The sequence below is a fragment of the Microplitis mediator genome, chromosome 7 (genome assembly GCF_029852145.1).
Source record: "Microplitis mediator isolate UGA2020A chromosome 7, iyMicMedi2.1, whole genome shotgun sequence".
Lineage (NCBI taxonomy): Eukaryota > Metazoa > Arthropoda > Insecta > Hymenoptera > Braconidae > Microplitis > Microplitis mediator.
Window position 1 is genome coordinate 20,677,282 of NC_079975.1, and position 24,908 is coordinate 20,702,189.

At 30.4% G+C, this 24,908-nt stretch overlaps 2 protein-coding genes across 5 annotated transcripts in view; one reads left to right on the forward strand and one right to left on the reverse strand.

Annotated features, from left to right (window-relative positions):
- LOC130672262 (receptor-type guanylate cyclase gcy-28-like) overlaps positions 1–24,908 on the reverse strand; it is a 205,751-nt gene that overhangs the window by 55,290 nt on the left and 125,553 nt on the right. For all 4 annotated transcript variants that reach the window (XM_057476718.1, XM_057476717.1, XM_057476715.1 and 1 more), the window contains 2 exons: positions 1,795–1,871; positions 573–664 (listed from right to left, as the gene is read on the reverse strand). In XM_057476718.1, the coding sequence (XP_057332701.1) occupies positions 573–664; positions 1,795–1,871 (169 nt within the window). The remainder of the gene's footprint in view (positions 1–572; positions 665–1,794; positions 1,872–24,908) is intronic.
- Positions 16,633–20,405, forward strand: LOC130672263 (uncharacterized). The gene is made up of 2 exons (XM_057476719.1): positions 16,633–16,760; positions 18,761–20,405. Exons 1-2 carry the CDS (start codon positions 16,700–16,702, stop codon positions 20,260–20,262), a joined length of 1,563 nt encoding a protein of 520 aa, XP_057332702.1. The 5' UTR covers positions 16,633–16,699; the 3' UTR covers positions 20,263–20,405.

The following is a 24,908-nucleotide window of genomic DNA, read 5'->3' on the forward strand; positions in this document are numbered from 1 at the left end:
GATCAATTTTCGGTGAAATTTTATACACGAAAAAAATTATTGAACCCAATTTTTTCAAAACGGCGTTTGGAAAAGATGACAAGAGTCAAAAGACATTCACAAAAATTTTAAATCGACTATCGATTCGTTTCTTATATTTTCAGTTCGAAAATAGATCACATAAAAATGATCATTGTCTCAAATTTTAAAGCTTAACACCGAGCACTTTATTCAAAATTTATTATTTCTCATGAAAATTAATTATCGATAGTTAAATAATTGGGGTGTATTATAAAAAAATCAAATCGATATTCAGTATCGATACTAGTTTGTAAAATATTTCAAGCATTTAATGCCATTCGCAATAGTTTTCGAACTAAAGCTCAAACAATGTTAGAAGTTATGTATTTCATAATATAAGTTACGATATTGCAACCTCAATACGGTAAAATATATTTATATATATCTATATATATATGTATATGTAAGAGGAATGGTTGTCAATTTTATTATAAACTGTTGTAAATCATCCAAGCTATCGAGGCAATGCAACTCTAACCAAGTAAACTCAATACTGTAACACAGATACTCACTTGTTGATTTTACGAATAGTTTGCTTCAGTGCTGGAAAGTCTGGTCTGTCTGCAGCATCCTGTGCCCAACATCGTCTCATTAATGTCGCGACCTGCACACAATCAAAGTAAAACTCTTCAATTTCAAAATAAATAAATTATGCTTGTGATGAAAAATTTTTATTTATTCGTTTTGGTTTCAAATTTTAAATCGTAAATTGTCGAGCTTGAGGTCTATGGGCAATTTGACCCGACAGAATCAATTTTTTTTTTTTTTTGTTATCTCAGGAGAGCTGAAATATAATAGAAGTGAAAGACAAGGGGGAACTGTTTCAAATTATTACTTGCTTACATATGAATGGAAATTACTTTCCTTCGTTCACGAGGGTCTACATAACGAACGAATTTTTAAAGTTATTATATTATAAAATTTCCCGGGGGAAGTCAAAGATTTTTAACACTTTGTATTTAAATTTAAAAAAAAAATAGATAAAGTTTGAGCTAAAAATTTATCTAAGAATTACTAGATAGTATCGTAAGGGCAGTATGGGATTATGGTGAACATTAATAATAATGTAGAAATTTTTCGTGTACAATACACCCTGATAGCTACACTATCTCTTCAAAATTTTGCGTTTCCGTGTTTGCGGTCAATTAATCAAGTTTATGTTGTCCAAATTTTGACTGTGATACGAGGACATGAACCACACGCTGACGTAAATCTACAACCGCAATTGTAATGCGTTAACACTAAAATTTGCATTCAAGTTACGAGAAAAAACTTGAAGATCAAAATTTTACTGACAGACTACAAATTACCGTCAACTATATGAACTACAGTTTTGCAGTCAACTTGACGTCTACTTTCGGCTGTAGATTTCCGTCAACTTGCAATCAAAGCTATCGGGGCGACTAACGATGCGCATTTTTTTGTAATTGTTCAGTTTTTCTACATATATTAAAATCTAGCAGCATAAAGTCCAAATACATGACCACATCCGACCAGATTTTGACGTATATGAGAAAATCTGAACACTTCTAGTCACGAAAAACAAATTTTTTGTATGAGATCTGAAGTATCAGAAGTAATTTTTTTCATGTAATTTAAAAACCTGTTAATATTTTCCAACCGGAAATCGACAATAAAAGTTTTTTCATCAGAGGTATTGAGTCGGAAAAATTTAAAAGTAAGTAATATAATAAATAAAAAAGTTATATGAAACAATTTTCAATTTTAACTTACTTCTTCCTCAACAGCAGCCTCATCGATTAACGGTCTTAAAGGAGATCCCCCACCTCTTCTTACGCCTTCAACTATTTCTGTAACAAGAAAAAAATAATAAATAATAATAATCTTTAAATCCATCGAAGTCAATATTTCAGGAAATTAAGAAAAATTAATGACAAGTTTTTGAGTTTAGTTTAACAACAATTAATTTAAAGTCAAACTTTTATATTAACAATAAGTCCGATTATGGCAATAATTTCAAAGTATAAGATCTTTCTTCATAGTTTCTATGTAATAGACAATTGAATTATGTTAATAAGTTGCTGAGGAAGTCATAAATAAATAACGAAACGTTCAATTTATTTATACACAGAAAAAAATAATTTCTTGGCGCAAGAAATTTTTTGTATTATAAATTGAAAACAAAAATTTTCTTGAGACAAGAAAAAATTTCTCGGTTCAAAAATTTTTTCTTGCTCTAAAAAAATCTATTCTTGTTTCAAAAAATTTTCAATTTTCAATTTATAATTCAAAAAATTTCTTGAGGCAAGTAAAAATTTTTTTGGGACAAATGAAAATTCCTTGCACTAAGAAATCTTTTTTTTCTGTGTAGTAATTCATTTATTCCCTGGTCCTATTTCCTAAGAATTTAATAGTTATTGATAATTATGGACACGATCGTTAAAACATTAATGACAAGTTTTCAAAATATTCTTATCAAACTTTTTGCATGACTCTTAATGCGAAGCATTAGTGTGCTTTACGATCGAAAAATTCAGTTTGCCTCTTTTTCGCTACTGTTTTTACTGTTTTACTCTTGATAGTCCGCGGAGCTTAACCAAGTTACACATCATCAGAGAGAATTTAATAAGGATTAATTTTATTACTCATAAAGACTAATTTGATGTGTTAAATAACTAAAAAAAACATCAAAATGTAAAAAAAAAAATTTCCCGTCAAGCAGTAGAAAATGTGTCCGTAACCCGTAAACACAAAAACTCAAGAAAGAAGCCATTATTTGGATCACTTTTTTTTTTAAAAAATCATTTTAGGGCTGAAGAAGAAGTGTGTCATAAATAGCCATCAAATTCGGCTCAGTTTAATTATAATTAATAAAAAGAACTTAACTACTTTTGTATATCTATACATGTTTTTTACATATACTTTCGTCACACCAGTCGCGCCTTTGCGAAAAAATACATCTGACTATTTTTCGGAGCGAAATTTAAATTTCTAGTGTAATAGAAAGGAAAAAAAAAAAATTGTCCTTGAAACTTTTATTGTACATTTTCATTTTTTTTTGCAAATGAACATTAAGAGTCGTACACTTTTGGATTTACCAAACTTTTTTCTTTTCTAATAAAACAATACATAGAAAAATATTTTTAACACCATCTGAATAAATTAATTAATCAATATTTGTAAATATATATGACCCATAAAAAATAATTCTCATCGAAAATAATTGTAATCATTAATCATTTGTAACATCAAAAAATAAAAGGTGTTTTATAAATCACTAATCTATCATATGGCATATGACCTAAGCTATTTTGTATATATATATATATATATATATATATATATATACATATGTGTATATGTGAGTATGTGTGTATATATGGACATATAAGGCTAGTTAGTGGTTATTATTAATATCCACGTGACTGTCAGAACGTTATACAAGCCAAATGTATATATGTATATATGTGTATATATATTTGTATATGTATATGTATCTACGAATGTAGTAGCAAGTAAAGCACGAAACCAGAGGGATAGGAACGTGATATCGATTCCAAGCCGAGGTATTGTAGGGAAATGGTACGAGAATTACCACCTCGTATTACTTTACGTCAATTCCCGTCGCCCAGCTAGCATTTCACGGATTCAACTGACGTTAAAGCATCCGATTCATCCTCTCAAACCATGGCACTTAAAACTCCCGCAGACATCTCAATAGTCAATGCAATAATGTTAAATTTTTTTCAAGCTGCATTAGGTGACTGATACTTTTTTTTTGACTATCATGGTACCGATTGTAGGTTTTTTCTACGATCTATATCTATAAATAATGCTGATAAATATTTATATTTTTCCCACCCAGTGTTCATAATCGTGATGAAAAAAAAATGATCTAACCGCTGACCCTTCGTTATCTGAGCATTGAATTTTTATTACTAGTGGCGGCTTTTTTGAATTTATATTGGCTGTATATATTTTAATATTTATATTTGGAAGTAAAATTTATATAAAATGAAAAAAAAGTATTGAGTTGTTAGCTATTTTTATGAAACAAACACGAGAAATCTTGATGACATAAAAAAAATTGACAGTTAGACGTTAAAGTGAAACATAAAAGGATTTTATTTAGTGAAAAGAAAAAAATAAATGAATAAAATTTATAGTCAAATAAATAATCCCGGCAGCGCGACTTTTATTGCGACCTTATCAAAGTTAAAAAAAAATTGTTTTTCTTATCCCCTTTGTTTGAAAGTAACGAAGTAACTATAACAGAATACAAAATGAGATATAAACTCGGGAGTTTACAGGAGAGAAGTGACATGGAGAGTAGTTTATTGTCGCAGACAGTTTGCTAGCCTTAGCCTTAGCTAGTTGTATAGAGGCCGTGTAGTCCGTTGGGTTTGCACATCTCACGTCTGACTATGCAAGATTGTTCTCCTAGATAGAGTTGCATCAGTGAGTAAGTAGACACGTAGAGGATGTAGTCAGACGTGAAATGAATCAACTCTCTCTTATTTTTATTTTTTTTTTTTTTTTGCAGTCTCAGAATAGAGACAAAACGATGCACTACGGAATACTATAACGAGTAATTTCTTTTGTCAATCTAAGTCATCGTAAAAAAATCCTTGATCATTTTTTGAAATAAACAAAAAAAATTTGTCCGGCAAATTAAAATTTTTAACATCCTGCGTGAAAATTGAAAATTTTCCAATAACGGGAAGTTATTGGTTCCGGTCCGATTTTCGAGAATCGAGTTTTCATTGATGTCGACCTTTTGAGGTCCTAGAACACTATTCTGATGATTTTTAGATGGAAGTCTTAGAAATTCTATAGAAATTCTACAGATAATCTAGACTCAACTCCCTCCGAAAACAATGGGAAGTTTTGGGGTTTTCCCGCAGAGAACCATTTTCAGATTTTTTTTCCATATTCTTCAGAAGCCCGGTTTTACTCCAGGTTCTTTATATCGATTAAAACTAAATTTTCGAATCGCAAAGTGAATAAAATAAAAAAAATCTGAAAAACAGCTGATCCTGTTGGCCAACCCCAAGACTTCCCGAAGTTTCCGAGCTCAGATTGCCTGCAAATCAATTGATTCGTTCCAGAGAATCGTCGACAAAAATAGTTTACACACACACCCACATAACCGGACGTCCATCTGAAAATGGTCAGAATCATTTCCTAGTATTTCAAAACCTCGAAATCTAATAGAATCTCGATTTTCCAAAATCGGACCGAAACCCATGACTTTCTTTTGTTGAAAATTTTCAATTTTCATAGCGGGAAGTCAAAAAAATAAAAATTGTACTTTTTTTTTAAATTATTGAGGCGTCCCGTCATGTCTCAGTCTCATTAGTATTTTTTTTTACATTCGTGGTCGACAATACTTCATCGTGACCTCGGTACTTGCTCCTTGCCACTGACCGCTATCTAAATTCGTATATATTTTATCAAATCAACTGGGCTTGTCTTGGTCACGCTATGCCGCATCATCATACTAGACTCAACACGATAGTTATACCACTGATGAGACTCTCATTATTATTATTATTATTATTACACAGTTGTAAATTTTGTGTTAAATTAAACACAAATCGTGTGTTGCAAACGGTCTACACAAATTTTTGTGTTAATTCAACACATTGCGTTTGTGTTGATCTTTAACACAAATTTTATGTTAAATAAAATTGACCACATAAAATCTGATCTTTTTACATAAAATTCGTGTACATTTAACAGAACATTTGTGTAAATTTAACACATTTTTCGTGTTAAAATGAACTAATAAACATAAGCACATAACCTAACCAACTCAAGTATACTGATCTACCCTTAGTAGAACTTATGTCGATTTAGCGAACAATTGAACCAGGTCAAAAAGATATGAAAGTTATCTAAATTTAATTGTAAAATGTATATATTTAATTGTAAATAAATTATAATCCAAATTTTCCTGCAGACAATGCTGCTACAATGCTTTGCTTGGTTATAGTAATGAAGAATCGCGCGGAAACGTTTAGTCAAACAACACTAATTTTGTGTTAATTTTCGAATAACACAAGAAATGTTTTACACGGAGAAAAATATTGGCTCGAAACCTACCAATTTTTATTATGCCGTCGACCAAACTTGAAACAGGAAGGGGAGCATCCAAAAAAATATTATGCTCTTATGAAAAATTAATGTGCTGTATCATAATACTTACACAGTAAAAAATATTGTGTAAAATCAACACAGTTTGTGTGTTAAAAACGGTTGACACAAAATTTGTGTTGAAATTTCGACACAAACTTTGTGTAATCCCTTTTTAACACAAAGATTATGTTGAAATATCGCCATAAGAGGGCGCAAAGAATCTACAGTAACACACAAAATGTGTTAATAAGGAGCGTATAACACATTTTTTATGTTACAAAATAAAGTGACACAAACTTTGTGTTAGTTTAACACACTACAATTTTTAACACAAACCGTTTTCGACACAAATACACAATATTTTTTACTGTGTACTACGCGCGAGACACTTGTCGGTAAGATTTAATAACAATTAGGAGAAGGGGGGGGGGGGCAAAAGGGGGTAGGGTAGGCAAAACGGGGTACCCCCAAAATTTGATAAAAAAAAATTTTATATTTTAAATGGTTTTTAAACATCACAAAATCACTTCTGTAAATATAGTTAAGCGTTACTTTGAATTTTTTTTGGTAAACTTTTTCAAAAATCAATTGTCAGTTGAAAAATATTAATGACGTATGTTTATGATAAAAACTATTAAAAATTTTTTTTCTTCTTTTGTATCCAATAAACATGTAAAATATATTTTTTCTTCATGTAAATTACTTAAAAAAAAATTCAACTTAATCAAATTCGTTTAAAATCCAGAAATTTTTTTTTTTTACCTTTTATACGGGGTACCCCACTTTGCCCGCAGAAATGAAAAATTTTTTTTTCAACGGTAACTGAAAATTTCTTCTATTTACTTTGAATATTATTAAAAAAAAAGATTTAGCGTATTTGAGTCCTCGAAAACTTGGTATTTCCTTAAGTACCCCCTTTTGCCCCTCCCTCCCCTACTTCCATACATTATAATAGTTGTGATGCGGCATCATAATTTTTCATAAGAGCATGATATAAATTTTTGGATGCTCCCCTTCCTTTTTCAAGTTTGGTCGACAGCATAATAAAAATTGGTAGGTTTTGAGCCACATTTTTCTCTGTGTACATTCTAGATTTTCCAATCATTTAACATAAAAAATCTGTTAAAGTAAAATAACACAAACGGTTTGTCTTGAATTAACAGATTTCTGTGTTAAAAATCAACACAAAAAATTTATCCAAATAATTTTTAAACATAAATACACAAAATTTCTAACTGTGTATTATTATTATGATTATTATTATTATTTATGTATATGAGAATATAAAGACTTTTTTATGGGATGAGGAATAAATTTCAGTTGGCTACATGCTGTCTGTATGAATATTTTATCTGGACCTTACTGGTGAATTTAATGGAATAGTAATGGCTGGTTATGCGTATGTTAGAATTTTTAATACTAATTTAATTCTCAGGATTATACTTAGTATAATTGAGGTCAAGTTCAAGGACGAATTTGTTTTTGTTTATTTTGAGGCGGAGAAGGAAATGAATGGGCGTGAGATAAATGTAGCAATCATTCACTGGAGATAAAAGAAATTTATTGACGGTTTTGTAAATTGGGATTGACTATATTTATATTTTGTGATTATCATGAAAGTTTTTTTTTTATTTTATTCAGAGTCGCAATTGGCGGCATGTAAAAGTGATTTGATTATCGAAATATGTTCCAATTACTGACAATATAAATTGATTAATAATTATCATATTTTATTACTTATTGTCAGATGATCAAAAATGTTATTGTCACAAAATATAATTTTATAGTTACTCTGTAGAAAAAGCGGTGGAAAAATCAACTGACACCGGTGTAACGGTGTTATCTAATTGGTGTTAAAACGGTGTAGATGTAAATTAACTCTAATCGGAGTACACTGTAAAATATTTTTTGGACCTGGTGTAGTGTAAATGTCTCGGTGTTAAATTTAGACGGTGTGAATTTAAAATTTTTACACCGCCAAACGTGTAAATGTATAATTCACGATAATTTTGCGTTAAAAAAATTACAACGAGTAACACGGAATGGTGTAAAAAAAGTAGATTACACCGTGTTAAAATTACACGGATGGAAAATTTACACCGAGGGAATTTTACACCGTTATTTCACACTATGTGTAAAGTTCTCCGGATCCATTTTTACACCAATTTTTTTACAGTGTATCAGTGTTTGAGTACAAGCAAAATTTTTTTTTTCTAACACCGTGAAAAATTTTAACACCGATAACCTTAACACCGGAATAACGTGGACTTACACCGATTTTTTTTAGTGTGCGATATATAAAAAAATAAATATACTTAAACAGCTTTGGCGATTCGAACAATTACGAATGACAAATGAGTGGCTCGGCATTCAGTAGAGTGATGACAAGAAGAGAGAGATTAAAAAAAGATAAATTTTTTAATAAGTTAGCAACCTGGGAGGAAGCTCAACGTACTGTGCCTGTAGATATCCTCTAGATAAGCGCTGCAAGAGTCGCAATTGAGTGTGCAATGAGGCCTCCGTACCTCGAGCAAAGGGCTAACGGCTCTTCTGGGACTCGCGCCTCCTTCGGGACTGGTCCCTTGCAAAGATGGAAGTGCCAGTGAGCTTGTACTTGACGCGTTGCTTCTTTCCGACGCCATTGTTATTATTTTATATCACTTTTTATATTTTATATTTTTATTTTATTTCCACTTTTTCCCGCGGGTTTAATTGAAAAGTTTATTGCTGTCCTTTATTTATTTTTTTAACCTTCAGCATTATTTTTATTTTGCTTTTATCTATAAAAATTTTTTATTTTTTAAAAACACTTGAGTTTAATTAAATAATTGATTTTAAATTCTCTCAATCGATACAAAAAAAATTTGTCTTTAAAAAATAGGGATGATTTTAAAAAAATTTCCGGGATGAATGAGGCTGCTGGTATTTGAGAAAAGAAGGTAAATCCCCTCAATCTGTCCTCGCTAAGTAACAACACGAGCTTTTCATCTTACTTTTATTTTATCACAATATCTAATCTTTACTCCACGCCTACAAACATTTCACCATAAGAACTCCGGGTGAGACTATAACCCCAATGGAGCTTAAGCCTCCGGTTGTCTTAACTTGGCGCCTCGATTTAAGCCTCTCTGCATATATATCCTACTGTCACCCTCACAACGTAAATTTTCACCCTCACTCACTTTCTGATCCACCCACTCTTCTTCGCACCCTCGCACTACCTACCAGCTTTGGCTAAACTCGATCTACCTATAGCCATAATACCTCCGCGAATCATAATTCGAGATATTTCATTCCCTCAGGATATTGCGCAATTATACACGTCCACTGGTCATTAACGATGACTTTTACTTCTACTAATGATTCAACTGCTTTTCTATTTTCCATTTTTTTTTTTTTACTTCCGTAAATTCTATTTATTTTAATCTGACCTATTATATAACGCGGGGCAAAATGAGGCGCCATTTTTGAAACAAAAAAAATTGACTTTCATTTAAAAATAGTTAGTCACCATTTGTAAAAACGGGTGGGGCGAATTGGTCATGGGTCTAGTTTAAAATTTTCATTTAGAAAAAATTTTTTTTTTCAAGTGGATCATTTTCAAATAAAAAATATTTTTTGTTTCTAATAAATGGTCACATTTTGCCTCTGGTTTCTTTCCCCATAATTTATAGTACGGGTCAAAGTAAAAAAATTTTCATCTTATAGCAAAAAAAGTTAAAAATATTTAAAGTCATCAACATCAAAATGAAATAGTTTTTTATCTGGGTAAAAAAAAATAAATTAGGGGACGAATTTCAAAGGATCAAAACAATATGGGGGTAACTGGGTATGAAGAAATGAGGAAGAAAAGTTGCAAGCACTAAGAGTAATGATAAATATATATATATATAAAATCATCAGGAAGTATGAGTGGGAAGAAGTTGATAGATTGTACTCAGGATTCTCGACAATCGTTTTGCTACTACGGATCTATTATCGTGGGCCATTGAACCCAACTGAGCTTAGAAAGAAAATGTATTGGATTGTGTATTAAAAAAATATGTATATACACAAAGACGGAAAACGAAACAAAAAGAGAAATGAATGTTCAAATTAACGCTTTATCGAGTTTGCGATATCTCATTTTAAATGAAATAAAAAAATCGGTCTGTCAGTTGACCCTGCGGGCCAGCCCCAAAACTTCCCGCTGTTTTCGAGCTCGTTGAGCTCGAAAACATTAATGTGAATACATTTTCGAGCTCTTCGAGCTCGCAAATACTTTTGTATGCCATTGTTTTGTAAAAAACCATTTTTTAGCATTTCTTTCTCCCACGATATCTCGGGAACGAATTAACCGATTTTGATGGTTGAGGCGGCAATCGACGTGTTTTATCAAGTTCTAAAGCTGATCAAATTTTGAAATCGATTTATCGAGTCGTTTTTGAGAAATTTCGAAAAAACCAAAAAAAAATTTTTTTTTGAATTCTTTCGTCAACGGTTTCTCTTGAACGAATGACCCGATTTTGATGGTTGAGGTGGCATTCGACGCGGCTTATAGAGTTTTAGAGCTGATTAGATTTTGGAATCAATCCATCGAGCAAATTAAAAGTTATCCGAATAAAACATTTTTGAAAAAAATTTATTTTCGAAATATCTCTGAACGCACCCTACCGATTAAGTTCAAATTTTCACGGCCTCAAGACATTAACAAGCCGCGTCGAATGACACCTCAACGATCAAAATCGGTTCATCCGTTCAAGAGTTATGAATATTTACATACATACATACGTACGTACGTACATACGTACGTACGTACGTACGTACGTACACACATACATACACTCGGACATCATCGTGAAATTAGTCAGGATAGCTTCCTAGGACCTCGAAACGTCGACATCTGATGGAAATTCGATTTTCGTAAATCGGACCGAAACCAATAACTTCCCGAATTTTTGAAAATTTACAATTTTCTTAGCGGGAAGTTAAAAAGGTATACCTTTAAAATTTTATTTGATATTTTTATTCAATTTTTTATCAAAGGAATTTATTTTGATTGCAAAAAAAATTATAACGGTACTTTAGTTTTTTTTTTATTTAATGAGCATTGTTAATAAATTTTTATTTGAAACATTTAACTAATTTTTTTTTTATTAGTAAGAAATAATTTTGAATAACTGAAAAAAATAAATTGTGTCTACTTGAGTTGTATAAAGATAGAAATTCATTTTTTTTTTTTTTTTCTATGCAAAGTTCACTTCAGAATTGTATCATACAGAAACAAGTAGTTGAAACAAAAACTAGACCCTTGAAATTTACTCGAGTTGATAAATTGGCAAAACTGTAACTAAAAAAAAAAAGTATGGATATTATTTATCTCACATTTTTTACTTCATATCTATCCTTTTCATCTATTTATTTTCCGGATATTGCGTCGAGGATACGCAAAAACGAAGCAATAAAATGCCTGAGTAAATTCAAAAAGTTGATGTATGTTTTCGGTTAAAATTATAATATAAAAATAAAAGAGCTTAAATATGAAAGTTTTGAATGAAAAACTCTCATAAATCTTTGACATATGCTATTAATACTTTTTTATAGCATTCCCATGTATTGTAATAAAAAATGAAAAGGGTATTCTGTGGAAAAAAAAACCATCTGTCAATTCTTGTGATTATTTTTTTCTGTCGATGAAAAGGGGGAAAAAAATTGAAGAAATGAGAGAATTTAAAATTAAAAAAATTCGTTTTGTTTGAATTTTTTTTACCAATCCTTAATTTAAAAATAAAAAAAGTAAATTAATATAAACATATCACTGTCACTATTCACGTGTTTCCTTAATTAACGGCAATGAGATAGACACAAACGAGCACGACCGCGTTTAAACACTGACTGAGATTTTCATCCCTTTGGGGATCGACAACCCCGGAAAATTCACCCCCTGACATATATATTTCTTTGTGCACCTGACAAAGCGACACCAGTCGGTAAAAAAAATTTCAAGCTTTCGTAAAAAAGCTCGCGCTGGCTAAAGAGATTTCGCTCTATTGATAAAGTAGCCAGAGCTTTTTTACGCAGCCCATAAGTAGGTTTTCTATTGTATCGACTGTCAGACTTCACAATGACCGTGAAGAGGTAATAGAAGAAAATTTCTCATGGTTCCCATGCCCTGATAGCCAAGTTGGCCGCAACAGTTGGCATTTCCATAAGTTGACGGCTATCAGGGTGATAGCAAGACTTTCTGGTCAGAAAGTTGGTGTCAATTTAATGCGATCAAGTTGACGACAACTTCAGCCTTCGTAACTGCTGACAACAAGTTGCTGCCAACTTTCCCAAAAACTTGAGAGGATTCTACTCCCGTAACCTTTCGCCAACTTTCTGAGAAAATTGAACGCAACTTTCCGTCAACTTATGGAACATCAAATTTTTGCGGTCAATTTGGCAACAAATTGCAGCAGTACGCTGTCGTTTACTTGCCGTCAGCTGAGCCATCAGGGTCACAGTAAATTACTTTCTGATGGTAAGAATTTACTACGAGTCGATAAGGAAAATTTTGTCAACATTTGAAGATTAGGAAATTTTTTTTAAATTTTATATTTTAATAATATCAAGAATCTCATCGGCCTCAGGCACTTCGGCAAAGTACAGTGAACTTTATTGAATTAAATTGAATTGTGTAATTAATTCATTGATCCAGTTGTAACTTATTCGAATTTTATCATATTTACATTTTTAATATATATAATAATTTGATTCATGTTTTAAACGAATATAAATACTCAATATAAATAATTCCACGTGATAGTAATTGCATAAGTAAATACTACGATTGAAATTAAAGAGTCAATTGAATGATTGAGTTGACAAAATTTGGTCTTCATGAGTGATTTTGACAATACAGCTGCCAAAAATTAACATTTCAAAAAAAACATATTGGATAATATTGACAATACATTAATGATATATTTATTTAATTAATATAAATTTTCATATCTTAATTTGCTATGCATATAATTATCTTAATTATATGCATAGCAAATTAAGATATCATGAAAATTACGAATTCAAAAAAATTCCAAATAATTTTCCGAAGACTAAAAACCTCTTTTTTCTTCGTAAAAAAAAAATTGATTTGAATTTATTCCAAATAAAAAAATCTTTACTGCAATTACATATAGGGTATGAGAGTAGAGCTCAAGACATAAATTTTCCCATAATTTTCTTTATGGGAAAGGGAAAATTTCTTTAAAGAGAAAAAAAAAATTTATATATGATTAAAGCAGTCATGGCCTCACGTTTCGTCAATCTATTATCCGAGAATAAGGAATGTATGAGCAATTATATTTAATAATTTATGAGCACGAAAACATAAATTATTAAACTGAAGTATCAGGGAATAAGTAATTTTTAAAAATTACAATACGTCAGTCTGGTTTTATTATTTAAATAAAAAATTTATCAATCAACAACTTTCGGTAAATCTTAATATAAGACGTTTAAGTTTTCTCTTAGCAAGGCCTTGTAATGTCAATAAACAGCCCCTAAGCCTAAGCCCTCTAAGCCAATAAGGAAGAGCCACTCAAGGGACCTGGGATGAGAAAACCGAGGAAATGTGGAAATGTAGCACGAATACTTGACTGTTGCAACATGCATTCGTCATTCCCTACACATATATATACATATCGATATATATACAGTATATACCCAAGAATATATAGAAATATGCAGAACTACATTAACTGATTGTATTAAAATATAAATGCAAACTCGAATTTGAATTTTGAAACCTTATTGAAGTTATTGTTTTTCCATCACTTTCTCATTACTACCAATCGTAAAATACATTACACTCAAATCATATTTATATATATATATACATATATATTATGTCTATTTTAAGTGCATCTATTTTACATTAGTTCTAATGTACGACGTTGTCTAGAAATTTGAGATATGATAGACAAGAATTCTTTGATTATTATCTGATCGATAGGACGTAGAATTACGAACTAATAGTATAATTTATCTATTATGTGGTCATATATTTTTAGTTGGAAGTTATCAGTCATATTTATTTGATGTTCATTTTATATTTGTTTAAAAAGTTATTAACTGATAAATTTCCGTATTGAATATTTAAATTTCGTACTCATACTTTTAAAATTTTTCAGATAATATAAATAAACCTTTAAGTTGTTCATATTTATGATATATTTTATTTATAGATCATATATTTCAATGCCGGCGATTTTAATAACTTCATTAATAAAACAAAAAACTTGATTTTGAAATCCATTTCAAGCGACAATTTTAAGGATTTCTTGATGCAAAAAATTTTTACTTGCCCTCAGTAAATTTTCGCATCGTAAATTGAAATTGAAAATTTTATGGAGGCTAGAAAAAATTTTCTTGAGCCAAAAAAAATAATTTCTGAGGTGAATAAAAATTTCTTGCACTGAAAACTTTTTTTAGTCAAGAAAATTTTTTGTTTTTATATCAGCAAAATTTTTCTTCCGTCAGGAAATTTTTTTTCTGTCATATTCTATTGTGAAAGCAGAATAAAAATATGTACAGAAAAATATAATATTTTTCGTAAATAAAAATAATTTTTTTTTAAATACTTTCAGCAAACAAAAAAAATAAGTATATGATGGGTAAAATTTTGACAAAAACTATTCGATATTATGTTATTTGTGGGACTGTGTATTTTGCTAAGAAAAAAAGATAAAATCTTTTATATTAGTGTCCTGCAGTGAAATATAGAGGCCATGAAAAACAGTGAAAGGACGACTCCAAATACCGTTAAGTTGTAAATAAGCCCTGCGCTGACGCCGGAGGACTAAATTTTTTTACAGAAAACGTAAATTTGGTCACGTAAGATAAGTTTGCAAGCTTCTTAGACACTAAAAGTATGCAGAGAGATAACAGAATATTCTTACTCACAATTTATATTTAATGGTCGAGTTCATTTAGGCTCATTAGTAAGTAATTTAGATAGATTTTAACTACCTTCTCATTATAATTTTAAAAGTATAATGAAATTTTTAATTGAATGCTTGTCATGAATCATCGGCATTAAGAATTCAAACACTACACAGAAAAAAAGAATTTCTGGGCGCAAGAATTTTTTTGTATTAGAAATTGAACACAAAAATTTTCTTAGGACGAGAAAAAATTTATTGACTCAAAAAGTTTTTTTCTTGCTCTGAGAAAATTAATTCTCGCTGTAAGAAAAATTCTGTTTTCAATTCATAATACAAAAAATTTCTTGGGCTGGGAAAAAATTTTCCTGGGGCGAGTAAAAAATTCTTGTGCCAAGAAATCCTTTTTTTCTGTGTAGTTTATTTTACAGCCACTTTTTTTTGTCAATTTATTAATTTATAAAAATGTTTTTATGCTGACTCTTGTCAGAAATAAGACGTAATAAACAAGTAAAATTAAAAATTATATTTTAAAAATCTACATGGAGAGAAGTTTTTGATAAAATTTACCCTGCAATTTAAAGTAATCCTGAGCCAAAAACAAAACAAATACGGAAAGAATAAAAACTGATTCCTTTTGTTTTATTTTTTACTCTTTTTCATTTAAGAACTACTCAAAATTGGGTTTTTCTGCACGATAATTGAACAGTATCGAGAAGCGGAAGAGTAATTATTCATCGAAGCCCAGTTTTACTCACAACTGACGAGTAAAATTTATTAGATAATTTTTTACGTGTATTGACGTGACCAAAAATTTTTTTTTAATCGTGAACCGTTTTACCTCCGTCTCAGTATTTTTAAGTTCCCAGTAAAATAACTCCGATAACAAACAGATTATGTTTTTTTAGAAATAATTGAATATTTTGAAATAATAATTAATACTCAGAACTTATCTCATTTTCAAACAATATATATATGTATAATGTACAATATATATGTACAATGTAAAACATATATAATGAAAGTGATAAAATTAATGTAGTAATACAGTAGTTAAATATAAAGATAATTAAATTTAATGTCGTCATAAGACTGGACATGAGAAAAAATTTTCATGTTAAAAAAATAATTAAATTTTGAATAAAAGCCAAAAAAATTTTGACTTAATTTATATATTTATTAGTTCGGTGCATTTGATATTTAATAATAGATCAATGGAATAAATCTATATGTTGGTTCAAAAATCGAAGCATCAAAATTTACAAATATTTTTTTTTTTTTTTTTTTCTAATTTTTATGAAAAAAATTCCGGAGGTCGTGATTTTTTATTTTATTCTTTTCTGCTCTATTGTAAACGAAAAACAGGATAGAGGATTTTATACCTGTACGAAATATTAGTTTGGGCCGCAACACCTAAAATACTGAGACGGACGGTATAGTGACGTAGGAAAATTTAAACCAATCAGCGTGAGTTTGAGTATGCCCAGAAGGGACTCTCTCATCCCTTCCAACTATTCCATTTTCCGGCTTTAAAACCAGACCGAGCACGTTTTCACTCATTTCTGTTTCTGATTCATAGTGGTAAAGTGTGAGAATATTTTTACACGGGTTTCAAATTTAAAAAAAAAAAAAAAAACATGAAGGTTTTATATTGCATCGCTCTTGTCGCCATGGTTGCCTTGTTCAAGGAATCGTCAGGTAAGACATTTTATTTTATTTAATATTATTTTGAAAATTTAATTATTTTTTCGGGTATTTCAATTTCGCGGTTGTTAGTAAAGAAAATATTTATAATAATAAGATGAGTGAAGAAAAAAAAATTAGTGATTGATGAATAATTAGATTTCATTTCCAAATATTATTGACGACTAAAATTTTTTGATATTTGAATTTTAAACAAATTAAATTGACTATCTACGCAAATAATTGACATTAATTTGAGAAAAAATTAAGAAATTTACAACTGTTTAAATTATCATATTGGGAATTAGGAAATTCGAATGAAAATATTTTTGACTAGTGAAAATAAAATTTGAGCAAAGTATATATTTACAGAGAGTCAGTTTTAAGAGTTTATATTATATTGTGACGATTGAAAGAAAGTGCATAGTTACACGTGGTCGGTTTGAACAGTACATATATATCAATCAAATCGACTGATAGAAGGATTTCTTATTATTTAATAAATTAATTCTCAAACATAATTTTTTGTATTTAAAAAATCGCGTTACTAAAACCAAAAGAGCGTATAAAAAATTTTTTTGCTCCAATTAATGTAAAAATGTTGAAAACATTAAAATCTATGGAAAAAAACGGAAAAAAAAAATTTTTTTGTTATACGTCCTTTTGGTTTTAAGAAAAAATTTTTTCAAAGTCATAAGGACGTATCCTGTTTTTTCGATTTATTATCAATTATAGGTCAGAGTAAGAAAAAAAATTGCCAGAGTAATTAAAATTATTACCCCACAATTTAATTGATATGAACAAATATTTATTCAAGTGAAAAAACGAATGAAAAATGAAGAAAAAATAAATTCATCAGGGTATTAGTCTCATGCCATCGCCATCGGCAGGATCATTTGTACCTAAGATTATCAAAAAAAAGATTTAAAAATTTTTTTAGAACATAACTTGATAATAATAAAAAAATTTATAAACTATTACCATCGCTGAAAGTTAAACTTTGATAATACCGATGGAAAAAAAAAAAAAAAAAAAAACAGAAAACAGAAAATGAAACCTTGATTAAAAAATGAAAAAATGCACGTTTGAAAAATTGAAAAATCTAAAAGTGCATTTTATTAATTTGATTAAATTAAATTTCACAGCACTCATAGAATTTAGAGTTTTTTAAATGCATTTTTTTCATTCTTGAATCACACATTTTTTACATTAATTGTTGATGAAATTAAATAAAGAAATTTGGTTTTTTACTTAAATAAATATTTGTTCAGATAAATTAAGTTGTGGAGTGATCATTTTTATTACTCTTGTAATTTTTTTTCTTACTCTGACCTATAATTAATATTAAATCGAAAAAACAGGATACGCCCTTATGACTTTAAAAAAATTTTTTCGTGAAACCAAAAGGTCGTATAACAAAAAATTTTTTTTTTTTCGTTCTTTCCATAGATTTTTATGTTTTTAAGATTTTTACATTGATTGGAGCAAAAAAAAATTTTTTTATACGCTTTTTTGGTTTTAGTAACGCGAAATATTTGTTATTATTTGAAAAAATGATTTCTTGATGTTTAAGAAATTATGTCTTAAGAAATGAATTTGTAAATATTAAGATATCATTTCTTCAATAGTAAGGAATATTTTTTAAATACAAAAAAATGATGTTTGAGAAATAATTTCTTTAATATTAAAAAATAATTTTAAATGCTAAGAAATCCTTCTGTCAGTGTAATCAAAATGAAACAGTGAGTTTAAAATGAAATATTTTTTAATTTTGTTCATTTTGAAACCTTGTATTATTACAAAGAATATGAGGATAAGTTTAGGTGATTAAAAAGATTTTTCAATAATTTTAAAGCGTCGAATAATGGATTTATTGAAGTTTTAATCAATAGAAAAAAAGTTTTTAAGATATTGTGTTAATTTACGTTAGAGAATATTTGATACTGAAGTTTTTGAATATCAAAAATGGATAAAGTGTAGATACAAATAGCTTAAATGCAACTTTATAATTATAGGATTTGAACTCAACCATGCGCGCATGATCAATTCTCAATCTGAAGCCAAGGAAGCAGTCACGACTGAGTTTCCCACTTCTACTGAAACTATGAGTGAACTCATCCGTGTTGCCAGAGAAGCTGAAACCACTGAAATCCCAACCACCACTGAAGCTGCTTCAGAACACGTCCGTGTTGCCAGAGAAGCTGAAACCACTGAAGTGCCAACCACCACTGAAGCTGCTTCAGAACACGTCCGTGTTGCCAGAGAAGCTGAAACCACTGAAATCCCAACCACCACTGAAGCTGCTTCAGAACACATCCGTGTAGCCAGAGAAGCTGAAACCACTGAAGTGCCAACCACCACCGAGGCTGCCTCTGAACTCGTCCGTGTTGCCAGAGAGGCTGAAACCACTGAAGTTCCAACCACCACTGAAGCTGCACCTGAACACATCCGTGTAGCAAGAGAAGCTGAAACCACTGAATTCCCAACCACCACTGAAGCTGCTTCAGAACACGTCCGTGTTGCAAGAGAAGCTGAAACCACTGAAGTGCCAACCACCACTGAAGCAGCTTCAGAACACATCCGTGTAGCCAGAGAAGCTGAAACCACTGAAATCCCAACTACCACCGAGGCTGCCTCTGAGCTCGTCCGTGTTGCCAGAGAGGCTGAAACCACTGCAGTTCCAACCACCACTGAAGCTGCACCTGAACACATCCGTGTAGCAAGAGAAGCTGAAACTACTGAAATCCCAACTACCACCGAGGCTGCCTCTGAACTCGTCCGTGTTGCCAGAGAGGCTGAAACCACTGAAGTTCCAACCACCACTGAAGCTGCACCTGAACACATCCGTGTTGCCAGAGAAGTTGAAACCACCGAAATCCCAACCACCACTGAAGCTGCACCTGAACACATCCGTGTTGCCAGAGAAGCTGGAACCACTGAAGTGCCAACCACCACTGAAGCTGCTTCAGAACACGTCCGTGTTGCCAGAGAAGCTGAAACCACTGAAATCCCAACCACCACTGAAGCTGCTTCAGAACACATCCGTGTTGCAAGAGAAGCTGAAACCACTGAATTCCCAACCACCACTGAAGCTGCTTCAGAACACATCCGTGTTGCCAGAGAAGTTGAAACCACCGAAATCCCAACTACAACCGAAGCTGACTCTGAACTCATCCGTGTTGCCAGAGAAGCTGAAACCACTGAGGTTCCAACAACCACTGAAGCTGCTTCAGAACACATCCGTGTTGCAAGAGAAGCTGAAATCACCGAAATCCCAACTACGACTGAAGCTGACTCTGAACTCATCCGTGTTGCCAGAGAAGCTGAAACCACTGAGGTTCCAACAACCACTGAAGCTGCTCAAGAACATATTCGTGTTGCCAGAGAAGCTGAAACCACCGAAATTCCAACTACGACTGAAGCTGACTCTGAACTCATCCGTGTTGCCAGAGAAGTAGAAGTAACCGACATTCCAACCACGACAGAAGTTCAAACTGATTCCGACTTACTTAACTAATTTATTAGAAACTAATAGTACCAAAAATTCAATATTATAGTAGTTTATAATTTTTTTACCGCACCGACGCTGTTATTGGGTGCAGAAATAATTTTCTTCGATCTAAATGTTGATGTAACTTTTAAATTGTATTTATTTCCTTATCGTTAAAATAAAGTTTTCAATTTAAAATTTCGCTGATTCCAATTAACAATCATAACAATAATATCAAAAATATCTTCTGTGAACTCTTGATGTCCACTTGTCTATAAAAAATACCCCATTGACCTTTATCTCACAAAAGCTTTTCTTTATATCTTTCAAGGATTTCTTAAAAAAGAAAAAAATAGAAAATATTAATTTCTCCGTATCCTTGAATCGAAAGAAATCCTTTTATTTACTTGAAATAAATATAGCGTAGAAATTCATATACATATATATATCGAGACAATAATGTGATTTTATCATTACTAACGAACGCCTTCAAGGAACAAAATCACATTTTGTTGTACAGATATCCGTAGAAATAATTGAGATAAAAATCATCGGGCAGCGAGTAGAAAAATCAATCCACTCAATCATCTGCGATAATAATCTCGCTCTTTATAAACGTCGAGATGTGAATTCGATTGAACTAATTAACAAGTCCGAGTTCACTTACAGATATACAATACTAGGAAATATCTAAATGTCATTATTCACTATTATTATTCACTAATTAGATTTATAATTAAACACGTAATTGCAGTAGCTGACTATTAATTAATCCAATAATTAGGAACATCATGTACATCACAGGTAAGTAACACTATACATACTTATATCTTTATAAAATCTAGACAGCAGAATTATTAATTGTGATTTTTTTTCCGCGAGTTCAAACTAAATATCAAAGCTCTGCATGAATATTATTTTCCACGAGTGTGAATGTATCAGACATCAGACAAATTTATAATTGTAAATAAGTAGAGTAAATAATTAACAAAAAAATTTATATAAAAAATGCACTTATTAATTTCGAAATTTTTCAAATGCGCATTTTTAAAAAATTTTATTTTATTAATTAGCCTGTTTCCTCTGAAGATTTAAAAAAGATCCACCAGGGGCAGCAGTAGTGGGGGGTACATATGTTTTGAATTCTCTATTGACAGTAACGTTAAACGCATGTCTTATTATTAAAATAAATAAATTAATAAAGCGAATAAAAAATATTAAAAAATAAATTATCGTGCTGACCAACCATTGTGCATTCGCGTATTGCACTTCTGACAGTCGATACAAGCTAGATAGTATAAAATTTGTGATGTTTATAAAACCTCAAGTTGACACGAAAAACTGTTTGGAGTGGTAATACGTAAAGGTCCGAAGCTTGTCAGTGCTACTGATAATTAATGCATTAAAATAATTAGTATTAGAAGTGCTAATAACTATGAAAAAGCTCAGTCAAAAATTAATTTATCTCTGAGTGCACAGATAATAATAATGACAGAATTCAAGTCCTCTTTAACACATCCCTGCTTTTTTTTTTACAATCTTTGGGAATCTAAAAAAATATTTTGAATGAATTAAACCACATATATTCTATATTCTTAATGCAGATATAGCAAAATTATACTTTTGTATTTGTTATATTTCAATAGATTGACATCTAGAGTATAACCTCATAAAGTTAAAAAATCTTCGATTCAGTCACTGATAACGGATTTGGATTTTTTGTAGTTGGACCATTTGGGTTTATGAAATGTTTAGCTAGTACATATGATTAGGCAGATCTCAATTTGGCTGATGATTTTTTTTTAAATCGTGTTAAAAGATGGAAAGTAATGAAATTGGTAAATTTTTTATATAGTTCATAATTTATATATGAGAAACTTTTTTTTTCTATGTAATTATTAATGCTCAATAAAACAAATGGGTACTGCTAGTATTTAATCCCACCAAAAACAGATTCTCTGTAAAAAATCGCGCCAAGTACACGTTCAACACTTTTTATGAATGGAAAAAATTTACTTTACAAAAAGCTATAAAATCTTGAAAACACCAAGTAACTGGTAGCATTGAAAATCATGAGAAAAATCTCAATCAAAATATATAATAAAAAAAAAATGATCCGAATGTACTTGGTGTGCGTCACGATTTGATTGAGTGAAGTAATTCACTGCAAATCCACTCTGTAAGTAAGTGTATTATTTTAACACACATGGTATGTATCCCATGTTTGTCATACGCTAACTATATTTTTTTTGTAGTCATTTGATACACGTTTAATGGCGTGTTAAATTTCTATAGCTTGCTCACCGCATTTCAATGTTTTTCGGTAAGTGTTTAAATTTTGACTACACGCTTGATTTTACAGTCAATTCCTGTGATCGATTCTGAATTTTAGTAAACTGCAGACAAATAACGATAACAAGAAAATTTATTGTTTAAACGCACACCAAGTACATTCGGATCATTTTTTTTTTATTATATATTTTGATTGAGATTTTTCTCATGATTTTCAATGCTACCAGTTACTTGGTGTTTTCAAGATTTTATAGCTTTTTGTAAAGTAAATTTTTTCCATTCATAAAAAGTGTTGAACGTGTACTTGGCGCGATTTTTTACAGAGAATCTGTTTTTGGTGGGATTTCTCTCTTTTTTGTAGAGCAAAGCAACTTCATATATTGTCTGGGAGTTACATTGTTTTTTATATTTCTGAATAGAAACCTTTGATACAATAATTATAAATTTTTTAATATTACGAAACATTTACATGATATATATAATCTTAGCCACTAAGAAATACGACTTTCTTTTTCTTTTTGCCGTCCTATATCCACCGCAGATTGTGGGAAAATTGAATTCAGAGTTGCCAGAAAATTTTTGTCTAAGTCACCCCATCTATGATCAAAAGTAGCGAAATATTTTGTCGTCGTCCAATCATTTTTAAGTTCAAAATAGTTTTATTGGCTCTCAGTTTAATCTATATTAGCCGATAAGAGGACACTATAATTTACCGCATAAATTGAAATTAACTTTTCAAAAAGTATTATTGTAATAATTTTTTTTTGTAGTGAGAAATTATAGGATATTTTTAGGAAAAATTTGATGAAAAAAATTCTTAATCAATATTCCCCTTTATTTTTTTTGTAAAAAGAAAACATAAGCATTTTTAGCATTAGTTGGCCACCGTACTGGTTGTATGTTTTTATCATCTGCTTGGATCCATGCTGAGTTATCTTTCATCATAGCAACATAATGACAAGAGCTATCATCTTTTTCAGAATAAAATATTGCACTTACGACATTATACATTTCATTACACAAAGAAATCTTGGCTATAGGCACTGATTTTATCAGTCCTTTTTTTTTATTGAAATTTTATTATTATCTTTTAAAGATGATTCTAAGTTCACGACAATTATCTGCTGTACAGAGTTTATTACAATTTTAGTATGCGTTTCTTTGATCTCTTTACAATTATTGCAAAATTTCAATGTATTGAACCACTGTCTGATAAATCCGTAATAATGGCCGATATTCACGCAAAATTCTTTTTAACAACAATGACCACTATTGTTTTACTTTTAACCGCCACTTTTTTTTACATATGACACATGCCAACTTAAATAAACATCAATAAACTGATCAATCAAATTGTTGACTTGTATGGTAATTTTTAGTTATTATACCATTATCGAGTTTGACAAAACTGTAACTTCACACGAAATTATTTATATAGATTTTCTTATAAAAATTGCAATGTAAATAATTTACTGATATTTTCAGTTGATGGAATCAGTCATGATTATATTATTAATTTTGAAAATACTTTCGTGATCATAACTTATCATTTAGTCATGCAGTAGGATTAAAATCAAAGTTCAGTTGAGCGGGTAAATAACGATAATTCAAAATTACCACTTTGTGGTGGAAAATGTCACTTGCGTGTGACTAACAACATTGAAAACATAAAAATATTTTAGTTTGTTTCTGTTGGTCAAACTGAGTTCTTGGTAAACTTACCATATTATCAGATTCGCCGAGCGAACTCCCTAATAGCACAGTTTGCTTTAGCAAAAGTTTACTTACAAAAGTTTCCTTGAATTTTTCGTCAAATATCCGTCAACTTCGGACTTTTCCGTTTTTTACGACTATTTGTATGCAACTTGATATTCAATTTGACGCCAATTTACTCTGCCCGATTTAGAATCCAAATTCACTTTAAAAGTTGACTAGAAAAAAGTTGTCGTCAATTTTTAAGCATATTTTTACTTCAATTCATGGTTAATTTGACTTAAAAAATTGTAAAGTATTTTTTTACCGTGAAATTGTAGAAAATTTGATTTATGATTTTGCTTACCTTCTGAAATGGTAAGAATTAACATTACCGACTTTTTTTTCTCCTAAAAAGTTACTTCTAAATTGAACGAAAATTAACCGAAAATTTTTCTTTCCAACTTCTGCTGTCAAATTGTCAGGAAATTCGGGCAACAAATTTCAGGCAATTTCAATCTCAAATTAGTGTCAATTTCAAGCTAAAGTCGCTATTAGGGAGTTTGCTAAACAAAAGTTTTCTTTATAAAAGTTTCCTGGAATTTTTTGTCAAATGACCGTCAATTTCGGGCTTTTTCGTTTTTGACGATAATTGGTGTACAACTTGCCATACAATTTGACGTGAATTT

What these genes read in the sequence shown, in the direction of transcription:
- LOC130672263 (XM_057476719.1), top strand. Translation starts at nt 16,700, where the DNA reads ATGAAGGTTTTATATTGCATCGCTCTTGTCGCCATGGTTGCCTTGTTC. An exon ending in CTTGTTCAAGGAATCGTCAG is followed by an intron (nt 16,761 to 18,760) that starts GTAAGACATTTT and finishes TTATAATTATAG; the next exon opens with GATTTGAACTCAACCATGCG.